The 11,944-nt window shown below is 40.4% G+C and overlaps 1 protein-coding gene across 1 annotated transcript in view; it reads left to right on the plus strand.

Moving 5' to 3' along the window:
- Positions 1-11,944, plus strand: part of lonp1 (lon peptidase 1, mitochondrial) — a gene marked incomplete at its 5' end in the record, with an annotated part of 96,667 nt that overhangs the window by 52,621 nt on the left and 32,102 nt on the right. Inside the window, 4 exon segments of the mRNA XM_062960206.1 lie at positions 4,435-4,613; positions 5,675-5,762; positions 5,843-5,965; positions 10,357-10,473. Of these exon segments, the coding sequence (XP_062816276.1) occupies positions 4,435-4,613; positions 5,675-5,762; positions 5,843-5,965; positions 10,357-10,473 (507 nt within the window).

Here is an 11,944-nt window from a genome sequence, read left to right on the forward strand (position 1 = left end):
CTTTTGCATTGTGTTGCCAAGTTTTGTATTTCTGGGGCGTTTAGTTGTGTTGTTATCGCATGATGCGTTGTTGTGAGTTTTGTGGGTCCTGTGTGGTTTTGTGGTGTGGTTGTGTTGTTACAACTGGGAGGCAAGGCTTTTGCATTGTGTTGCCAAGTTTTGTATTTCTGGGGCGTTTAGTTGTGTTGTTATCGCATGATGCGTTGTTGTGAGTTTTATGGGTCCGGATTGTGGTTTTGTGGTGTGGTTGTGTTGTTACAACTGGGAGGCAAGGCTTTTGCATTGTGTTGCCAAGTTTTGTATTTCTGGGGCGTTTAGTTGTGTTGTTATCGCATGATGCGTTGTTGTGAGTTTTGTGGGTCCGGATTGTGGTTTTGTGGTGTGGTTGTGTTGTTACAACTGGGAGGCAAGGCTTTTGCATTGTGTTGCCAAGTTTTGTATTTCTGGGGCGTTTAGTTGTGTTGTTATCGCATGATGCGTTGTTGTGAGTTTTGTGGGTCCTGTGTGGTTTTGTGGTGTGGTTGTGTTGTTACAACTGGGAGGCAAGGCTTTTGCATTGTGTTGCCAAGTTTTGTATTTCTGGGGCGTTTAGTTGTGTTGTTATCGCATGATGCGTTGTTGTGAGTTTTGTGGGTCCGGATTGTGGTTTTGTGGTGTGGATGTGTTGTTGTAACCTGGAGGCAAGCCTTTTGCATTATGTTGCCAAATTTCGTATTTCTGGGATGTTTAGTTTTGTTGTTATAGTCACTGCGCAAACAACTTTATCCTTTTATATATATAGATTTGTTTACAGTATTTATATTCAGGGCAGATCGCAATGTACATAGACATGGCAAACATTCAATGCCATTAGACATATAGAGACAGACACAGAGGCAATTTAACCTTTTCCAGCTTCCGGCTTCACCATCCACTTGTGACACCGAGTCCTTGATGGAGTACTTCCTCATTCCTTTCTGCACACTGCTGGACGTTTTTTTTATTTATTTATTACTAGCTGTGCCTGGCCCCGCGTTGCTGTGGCTAGGACTTAATTTTTCTTTTCTTTTTGTTGTATGAAACAACGTTGAATGCTGTCAATATTCAAGGTTGTGGGGCGTTTAGTTTTAGTTGTTTTGTCCGGCGCCGTGATCCCATTACCCTTTTATATATATAGATTTTTTTCTCACATTTATATCCCGCCCTTCTCACCCAAAGGGACTCAGGGCAGCTTACAACAGTGGCAACAATTAGATATAAAATATAAAACAGCACATAAAACAGTTAGAACTACAGTAGAGTCTCACTTATCCAACGTTCTGGATTATCCAACGCATTTTTGTAGTCAATGTTTTCAATACATTGTGATCTTTGGGTGCTAAATTTGTAAATACAGTAATTAATACATAGCGTTACTGTGTATTGAACTACAGTAGAGTCTCACTTATCCAACATTCTGGATTATCCAACGCATTTTTGTAGTCAATGTTTTCAATACATTGTGATCTTTGGGTGCTAAATTTGTAAATACAGTAATTAATACATAGCGTTACTGTGTATTGAACTACAGTAGAGTCTCACTTGTCCAGCATTCTGGATTATCCAACGCATTTTTGTAGTCAATGTTTTCAATATATCGTGATATTTTGGTGCTAAATTTGTAAATACAGTAATTAATACATAACATCACTGTGTATTTAACTACTTTTTCTGCCAAATTTGTTGTCTAACATGATGTTTTGGTGCTTCATTTGTAAAATCATAACCTATTTTGATGTTTAATAGGTTTTTTCTTAATCCCTCCTTATTATCCAACATATTCGCTTATCCAACATTCTGCCAGCCCGTTTATGTTGGATCAGTGAGACTCTACTGTATTACATTGATTATTTTACTCTATTTATTATTACATGTATTTTTTCCTGTCTTTATTATTATTATTATTATTATTATTACATTATTATTTTACTCTATTATTATTATTATTATTATTAATTATTTTACTCTATTATTACATGTATTATTTTCCTGTATTTATTATTATTATTATTACATGTATTATTTTACTCTATTGTTATTAAAAGGATACATAAGCACATTGAGATTGAAGAAGATGAGAATCGTGATTTGATCAGAGTTGGAGAGTCTTATCTTAAATTTGAGCTTTATGTAAATATTCAGAAACATTTTACCTACTGAGACCTCAATTAATGTAATTTTATTATTATCTATTTTTATTTCTGAAATTTACCACCCTCGGCTTATACTGGAGTCAATGTTTTTCCAGTTTTTTTGTGGTTAAAATTAGGCGCCTCGTCTTATATTCGGGTCGGCTTATACACAAGTATATACAGTAATTTTATTGGTATCTCGGCTTATACTGGAGTCAATGTTTTCCCAGTTTTTTTGTGGTCAAATTAGGTGCCTCGGCTTATACACAAGTATATACGGTAATTTGATTGGTATCTCGGCTTATACTGGAGTCAATGTTTTCCCAGTTATTTTGTGGTATAGTTAGGTGCATCGGCTTATATTCGGGTTGGTTTATACACAAGTATATACGGTAATTTTATTGGTATCTCGGCTTATACTGGAGTCAGTGTTTTCCCAGTTATTTTGTGGTATAGTTAGGTGCCTCAGCTTATATTCGGGTTATATTCGGGTCGACTTATGCTTGAGTATATACGGTAATTTGGTATCTTGGCTTATACTGGAGTCAATGTTTTCCCAGTTTTTTTGGTGGTAAAATTAGGTGCCTCGGCTTATATTCGGGTCGACTTATGCTTGAGTATATACGGTAATTTGATTGGTATCTCGGCTTATACTGGAGTCAATGTTTTCCCAGTTTTTTTGGTGGTAAATTTAGGTGCCTCGGCTTATATTCGGGTTGGCTTATACACAAGTATATACGGTAATTTTATTGGTATCTGGGCTTATACTGGAGTCAATGTTTTCCCAGTTTTTTTGGGGTCAAATTAGGTGCCTCGGCTTATATTCGGGTCGACTTATGCTTGAGTATATACGGTAATTTGGTATCTTGGCTTATACTGGAGTCAATGTTTTCCCAGTTTTTTTGGTGGTAAAATTAGGTGCCTCGGCTTATATTCGGGTCGACTTATGCTTGAGTATATACGGTAATTTGATTGGTATCTCGGCTTATACTGGAGTCAATGTTTTCCCAGTTTTTTTGGTGGTAAATTTAGGTGCCTCGGCTTATATTCGGGTCGGCTTATACACAAGTATATACGGTAATTTTATTGGTATCTGGGCTTATACTGGAGTCAATGTTTTCCCAGTTTTTTTGTGGTCAAATTAGGTGCCTTGGCTTATACACAAGTATATACGGTAATTTTATTGGTATCTCGGCTTATACTGGAGTCAATGTTTTCCCAGTTATTTTGTGGTTAAAATTAGGCGCCTCGTCTTATATTCGGGTCGGCTTATACTCGAGTATATACAGTAATTTTATTGGTACCTCGGCTTATACTGGAGTCAATGTTTTCCCAGTTTTTTTGGTGGTAAAATTAGGTGCCTCGGCTTATATTCGGGTCGGCTTATACTTGAGTATATACGGTATTTTTATTTCTGAAATTTCCCACCCTCGGCTTATACTGGAGTCAATGTTTTCCCAGTTTTTTTTGGTGGTCAAATTAGGTGCCTCGGCTTATATTTGGGTCGACTTATGCTTGAGTATATACGGTAATTTGATTGGTATCTCGGCTTATACTGGAGTCAATGTTTTCCCAGTTTTTTTGTGGTCAAATTAGGTGCCTCGGCTTATACACAAGTATATACGGTAATTTTATTGGTATCTCGGCTTATACTGGAGTCAATGTTTTCCCAGTTTTTTTGTGGTCAAATTAGGTGCCTCGGCTTATACACAAGTATATACGGTAATTTGATTGGTATCTCGGCTTATACTGGAGTCAATGTTTTCCCAGTTTTTTTGTGGTCAAATTAGGTGCCTCGGCTTATACACAAGTATATACGGTAATTTTATTGGTATCTCGGCTTATACTGGAGTCAGTGTTTTCCCAGTTTTTTTGGTGGTAAAATTAGGTGCCTCGGCTTATATTCGGGTTGGCTTATACTCGAGTATATACGGTATGTCCGAAAGGTGACGTCCCCAGAAAGAGACCGATTGGGAGTGGAAAAGGGCCGGGCTGTGGCGCCGCTGGTTAGTAGCCAGATGAAATAAATCACTACTGACCGAGGTCATGAGTTCGAAGCCAGCTCGGGTTGGATTGAGCTCCCGACGGTTAATAGCCCAGCTACGCAGCTCGAAAAACACTAGGAAATATAGGTACCGCTTTATGCAGGGAGGCTAATTTGACTATTATACAACACCATTAAAATGTCCAGAAAGAATGAGGAAGTACTCCATCAAGGACTCGGTGTCACAAGTGGTCGATGAATCGATGGATTTTCTTCTTCTTCCGTCGTTTTCTTCCGCAGGAGTTCATTGCGGTCAGCCAGTTGCGGGGCTCCACGCAGGGCAAGATCCTCTGCTTCTACGGGCCGCCGGGGGTCGGCAAAACCAGCATCGCCCGCTCCATCGCCCGGGCCCTCAACCGGGAGTACTTCCGCTTCAGCGTCGGAGGGATGACCGACGTGGCTGAAATCAAAGGGCACAGGTGGGCATGCAAGGAACATGTCAGGAACACTGGGGTGTCTGTGGTGGAGGATAAACACAACATGTAGGATGTTCAGTTGCTGATCAATTCCTCTGCTTGCTGTGTGCCATAGAGAAGAGTAGGAAAGGGTTAAGGGAGAGGCCCTGGGCGGAGTCATGCAAATTCCACACCAGAGTCAGGAACACTGGGGTGTCTGTGGTGGAGGAAAAACACAACATGTACGATGTTCAGTTGCTGATCAATTCCTCTGCTTGCTGTGTGCCATAGAGAAGAGTAGGAAAGGGATAAGGGAGAGGCCGTGGGCGGAGTCGTGCAAATTCCACACCAGAGTCAGGAACACTGGGGTGTCTGTGGTGGGGGAAACACATGAAATCTAGGAGGAAATTGTCCCCGAAACGTGGTTCGGGGTGGGCAGTGTGATGTTTGTGGAGGACTTTGTCAGGGCTATTGGACATGTTCATGGCACTCATTATAACTGGGGTGTCTGTGGTGGAGGAAATAGAGAAAATCTAGGAGGAAACTGTCCCCGAAACTTGGGTGGTGGGCAGTGGGGTGTTTGTGGAGGACGTTGTCAGGGCTCTTGGACATGTCAACATGCTCACTATAACTGGGGTGTCTGTGGTGGAGGAAATACATGAAATCTAGGAGGAAACTGTCCCCGAAACTTGGGTGGTGGGCAGTGTGGTGCTTGTGGAGGACGTTGTCAGGGCTCTTGGATATGTCCATGCGCTTACTATAACTGGGATGTCTGTGGTGGAGGAAATACATGAAATCTAGGAGGAAACTGTCCCCGAAACTTGGGTGGTGGGCAGTGTGGTGTTCGTGGAGGACGTTGTCAGGGCTATTGGACATGTCCACGTGATCACTATAACTGGGGTGTCTGTGGTGGAGGAAACACATGAAATCTAGGAGGAAACTGTCCCTGAAACTTCGGTGGTGGGCAGTGTGGTGTTGGTGGAGGACATCCCAGGGCTCTTGGACATTTTCACGGTGCTCACTGGGATGTCCGTGGTGGAGGGAAAACAGAAAATCAAAACGTGGCCTCTGTTTGTGTTTCTCAGGCGGACGTACGTGGGCGCCATGCCGGGGAAGATCATCCAGTGCCTGAAGAAGACCAAGACGGAGAACCCCCTCATCCTGATCGACGAGGTACGGTGGTGGCACCACGGGACCCCAGTGGCTCCCGAGGACTCCAAATACCATCTGCAGATCTTTTCTCGGTGTTGCAGGTGGACAAGATCGGCCGGGGCTACCAAGGGGACCCCTCCTCGGCCCTGCTGGAGCTGCTGGACCCCGAGCAGAACGCCAACTTCCTGGACCACTACCTGGACGTCCCCGTGGACCTCTCCAAGGTGGGCCTCTCCTCATTGTTCATTATTATTATTATTATTATTATTATTATTATTATTATTATTATTATTATTTCCAAAGAATACTACTGGTATATAAAGCCACTCATTAACAGTAATAATGGTACTACTACTACTACTACTACTACTTCGTTCTTCTTCCTCTTGTTGTTGTTGTTGTTATTATTATTTCCAAAGTATACACGTTATAACTACTGGTATATAAAGCTACCCATTAACAGTAATAATGGTACTACTACTACTACTACTACTACTTCGTCTTCTTCTTCTTCCCCTTGTTGTTGTTGTTGTTGTTATTATTATTATTATTTCCAAAGTGTACACATTATAACTACTGGTATATAAAGCCACCCATTAACAGTAATAATGGCACTACTACTACTACTACTACTACTACTTTGTCTTCTTCTTCCTCTTGTTGTTGTTATTATTATTATTATTATTATTATTATTATTATTATTATTATTATTTCCAAGGGGTGCACATTATAACATAACTATTGGTATAGAAAGTCACCCATTAATAATAATGTCACTACTACTTGTTGTTGTTTTTGTTGTTGTTGTTGTTGTTGTTGTTGTTCTTCTTCTTCTTCTTCTTCTTATTATTATTATTATTATTATTATTATTATTATTATTTCCAAAATGTACACGTTATAACTACTGGTATATAAAGCCACCCATTAACAGTAATAATGGTACTATTACTTCTTCTTCTTCTTATTCTTATTCTTATTATTATTATTATTATTATTTCCAAAGAATACTACTGGTATATAAAACCACCCATTAACAGTAATAATGGTACTACTACTACTACTACTACTTATTATTATTACTATTATTATTATTATTATTATTATTATTATTATTATTATTATTATTTCCAAAGTGACCACATTATAACTACTGGTATATAAAGCCACCCGTTAACAGTAATAATGGTACTACTACTGCTACTACTACTACTTGTTATTATTATTATTATTATTATTATTATTTCCAAAGTGTACACATTATAACTACTGGTATATAAAGCCACCCATTAACAGTAATAATGGCACTACTACTACTACTACTACTACTACTACTACTTCGTCTTCTTCTTCTTCCTCTTGTTGTTATTATTATTATTATTATTATTATTATTATTATTATTATTATTTCCAAGGGGTGCACATTATAACATAACTATTGGTATAGAAAGCCACCCATTAATAATAATGTTACTACTACTTGTTGTTGTTGTTGTTGTTGTTGTTGTTGTTGTAGTGCGGTTTTCTTGTACTGATTCTGCTCTAGTTTGTAGTGCGGTTTTCTTGTACTGATTCTGCTCTAGTTTGTAGTGCGGTTTTCTTGTACTGATTCTGCTCTAGTTTGTAGTGCGGTTTTCTTGTACTGATTCTGCTCTAGTTTGTAGTGCGGTTTTCTTGTACTGATTCTGCTCTAGTTTGTAGTGCGGTTTTCTTGTACTGATTCTGCTCTAGTTTGTAGTGCGGTTTTCTTGTACTGATTCTGCTCTAGTTTGTAGTGCGGTTTTCTTGTACTGATTCTGCTCTAGTTTGTAGTGCGGTTTTCTTGTACTGATTCTGCTCTAGTTTGTAGTGCGGTTTTCTTGTACTGAATCTGCTCTAGTTTGTAGTGCGGTTTTCTTGTACTGAATCTGCTCTAGTTTGTAGTGCGGTTTTCTTGTACCGATTCTGCTCTAGTTTGTAGTGCGGTTTTCTTGTACTGATTCTGCTCTAGTTTGTAGTGCGGTTTTCTTGTACTGATTCTGCTCTAGTTTGTAGTGCGGTTTTCTTGTACTGATTCTGCTCTAGTTTGTAGTGCAGTTTTCTTGTACTGAATCTGCTCTAGTTTGTAGTGCGGTTTTCTTGTACTGAATCTGCTCTAGTTTGTAGTGCGGTTTTCTTGTACTGATTCTGCTCTAGTTTGTAGTGCGGTTTTCTTGTACTGATTCTGCTCTTGTTTGTAGTGCGCTTTTCTTGTACTGATTCTGCTCTAGTTTGTAGTGCGCTTTTCTTGTACTGATTCTGCTCTAGTTTGTAGTGCGGTTTTCTTGTACTGATTCTGCTCTAGTTTGTAGTGCGGTTTTCTTGTACTGATTCTGCTCTAGTTTGTAGTGCGGTTTTCTTGTACTGAATCTGCTCTAGTTTGTAGTGCGGTTTTCTTGTACTGATTCTGCTCTTGTTTGTAGTGCGCTTTTCTTGTACTGATTCTGCTCTAGTTTGTAGTGCGGTTTTCTTGTACTGATTCTGCTCTAGTTTGTAGTGCGCTTTTCTTGTACTGATTCTGCTCTAGTTTGTAGTGCGGTTTTCTTGTACTGAATCTGCTCTAGTTTGTAGTGCGGTTTTCTTGTACTGATTCTGCTCTAGTTTGTAGTGCGGTTTTCTTGTACTGAATCTGCTCTAGTTTGTAGTGCGGTTTTCTTGTACTGAATCTGCTCTAGTTTGTAGTGCGGTTTTCTTGTACTGATTCTGCTCTAGTTTGTAGTGCGGTTTTCTTGTACTGATCCTGCTCTAGTTTGTAGTGCGGTTTTCTTGTACTGATTCTGCTCTAGTTTGTAGTGCGGTTTTCTTGTACTGATTCTGCTCTAGTTTGTAGTGCGGTTTTCTTGTACTGATTCTGCTCTAGTTTGTAGTGCGCTTTTCTTGTACTGATTCTGCTCTAGTTTGTAGTGCGGTTTTCTTGTACTGATCCTGCTCTAGTTTGTAGTGCGGTTTTCTTGTACTGATTCTGCTCTAGTTTGTAGTGCGGTTTTCTTGTACTGAATCTGCTCTAGTTTGTAGTGCGGTTTTCTTGTACTGAATCTGCTCTAGTTTGTAGTGCGGTTTTCTTGTACTGATTCTGCTCTAGTTTGTAGTGCGGTTTTCTTGTACTGATCCTGCTCTAGTTTGTAGTGCGGTTTTCTTGTACTGAATCTGCTCTAGTTTGTAGTGCGGTTTTCTTGTACTGATTCTGCTCTTGTTTGTAGTGCGCTTTTCTTGTACTGATTCTGCTCTAGTTTGTAGTGCGGTTTTCTTGTACTGATTCTGCTCTAGTTTGTAGTGCGCTTTTCTTGTACTGATTCTGCTCTAGTTTGTAGTGCGGTTTTCTTGTACTGAATCTGCTCTAGTTTGTAGTGCGGTTTTCTTGTACTGATTCTGCTCTAGTTTGTAGTGCGGTTTTCTTGTACTGAATCTGCTCTAGTTTGTAGTGCGGTTTTCTTGTACTGATTCTGCTCTAGTTTGTAGTGCGCTTTTCTTGTACTGATTCTGCTCTAGTTTGTAGTGCGGTTTTCTTGTACTGATTCTGCTCTAGTTTGTAGTGCGCTTTTCTTGTACTGATTCTGCTCTAGTTTGTAGTGCGGTTTTCTTGTACTGAATCTGCTCTAGTTTGTAGTGCGGTTTTCTTGTACTGATTCTGCTCTTGTTTGTAGTGCGCTTTTCTTGTACTGATTCTGCTCTAGTTTGTAGTGCGCTTTTCTTGTACTGATTCTGCTCTAGTTTGTAGTGCGGTTTTCTTGTACTGATTCTGCTCTAGTTTGTAGTGCGGTTTTCTTGTACTGATTCTGCTCTAGTTTGTAGTGCGGTTTTCTTGTACTGAATCTGCTCTAGTTTGTAGTGCGGTTTTCTTGTACTGATTCTGCTCTAGTTTGTAGTGCGGTTTTCTTGTACCGATTCTGCTCTAGTTTGTAGTGCGGTTTTCTTGTACTGATTCTGCTCTAGTTTGTAGTGCGGTTTTCTTGTACTGATTCTGCTCTAGTTTGTAGTGCGGTTTTCTTGTACTGATTCTGCTCTAGTTTGTAGTGCGGTTTTCTTGTACTGATTCTGCTCTTGTTTGTAGTGCGGTTTTCTTGTACTGATTCTGCTCTTGTTTGTAGTGCGGTTTTCTTGTACTGATTCTGCTCTAGTTTGTAGTGCGGTTTTCTTGTACTGATTCTGCTCTAGTTTGTAGTGCGGTTTTCTTGTACTGATTCTGCTCTTGTTTGTAGTGCGGTTTTCTTGTACCGATTCTGCTCTAGTTTGTAGTGCGGTTTTCTTGTACCGATTCTGCTCTAGTTTGTAGTGCGGTTTTCTTGTACTGATTCTGCTCTAGTTTGTAGTGCGGTTTTCTTGTACTGATTCTGCTCTAGTTTGTAGTGCGGTTTTCTTGTACTGATTCTGCTCTAGTTTGTAGTGCGGTTTTCTTGTACTGGTTTTTTTGTCTGCTGTGCTTTGAGGAGTTTCTGATTTTTGACTTCAATCAAAGCAGGTTCTTCACTTTGCTTGACATCTTCTGCCAGGGCATGTTCTTCTTCTTTGAATAACTGGGTATTTTAAGGGGAAGGGTCTGTCCTGGGGGTCCCTTGGAGCCCTTTCCTGACCCATAGAACCCATTTCCTTCCTTCCAGGTGCTCTTCATCTGCACCGCAAACGTGACCGAAACCATCCCGGAGCCCCTGCGCGACCGGATGGAGATGATCAACGTCTCGGGATACGTCGCGCAGGAGAAGCTGGCCATCGCGGAGGTGAGGCCCCTCTTGTCTGCTTAAAACGTGCATTCTAATGTCCACCTTTACATGATGATTCCCAGATAGACTACGTTATCATCGGCATATTGGAGTTCTATAACAGGGATACAGTAGAGTTCCGGTTAACCGACACTCCGTATTATCCGACGTCCCAGTCCCCTTGGGAGGCGCTCATGCACGTTGCTAGGTAGCTTGCTATCTACCTAGCAACACGCACAGGCACCTCCCAAGAGGCAGGGCAGCGAGCAGAGAAGCGCCCGTGCACGTTGCTAGGTAGATAACAAGCTACCTAGCAACGCACACCGCGCTTCGCTAAGCTGAGTGCTCGCTGCTCTGCCCCTTGGCAGGCGCCTGTGCGCGTTGCTAGGTAGATAGCAAGCTGCCTAGCAACGCGCACAGGCGCTTTCCAAGGGGCGGAGCAGTGAGCACTCGGCCTAGTGTTGCTAGGTAACTTGTTATCTACCTAGCAACACGCAGGGCACTTCCCAAGAGGTGGAGCAGAAGCGCTCCTGCACGTTGCTAGGCAGCTTGCTATCTACCTAGCAACGTGCACGGGACACTTCCTTCAACCGGCTTGCTGGATAATAGGGCCTCCCTATTATCCGTCAGATCCAGTTATTCGACATTCAGCCCGCCCGTTTATGTCGAATAACCAGGACTCTACTGTGTGTGTGTGTGTGTGTGTGTGTGTGTGTGTATATATATATACACACACACACACACACACACACACACACACACACACACATATATATATATATATATATATATATATATATATATACACACGAGGGCTATCCAGAAAATATGTTACGTTTTGGAATTAAAAATTAACGGAAGTATAGGATAAAATATTTATTATATGCAGTTAAAAGCCATACTTCAAGAGTACATTTAAACATAGTCGCCATTCAAAATTAGGCCCTTTTCAGAACTATTGAAGTATGGCTTTTAACTGCATATAATAAATATTTTATGTAGTCTATTTGTCAGACTGAGTAAACAACAAAACCACTGGTCCAAATGCCACCAAATTTGGCCACAAGACACCAACACATCCAAGGTATGTCCTTCACTAAAAAAAACAAAACCCAAAACCGGATTGGCCTGTATCTATTTTTCGTTTCCTCCCCTCCCATCCTCTGTTGTCCAACTTGAATAGCACTGAACAGCCTTGCAGCTTCAAAGCCAGGCTGCTTCCTAACCACAGGGATCCTAACCACCAAGCACAGCTATTCTAATTCTAACTAGCTGTGCCCGGCCACGCGTTGCTGTGGCAAAGTGGTGGTGGTATTGGTTAAAAATTGTTGTGTAATTTTTATTTGACGTTATTTTTATTTTTTAATTAATTTTATTGTAAGTTATCTTTTTATTTATTATATTTTATTATTTTCTTGTATTATTTTTTAGTTATTTTCTGTTATTATAGTATTTTATTGTATTAATTTTTTAGTGTTTTTAATTATTT

The sequence above is a fragment of the Anolis carolinensis genome, unplaced genomic scaffold (assembly GCF_035594765.1).
Source record: "Anolis carolinensis isolate JA03-04 unplaced genomic scaffold, rAnoCar3.1.pri scaffold_7, whole genome shotgun sequence".
Classification (NCBI taxonomy): domain Eukaryota; kingdom Metazoa; phylum Chordata; class Lepidosauria; order Squamata; family Dactyloidae; genus Anolis; species Anolis carolinensis.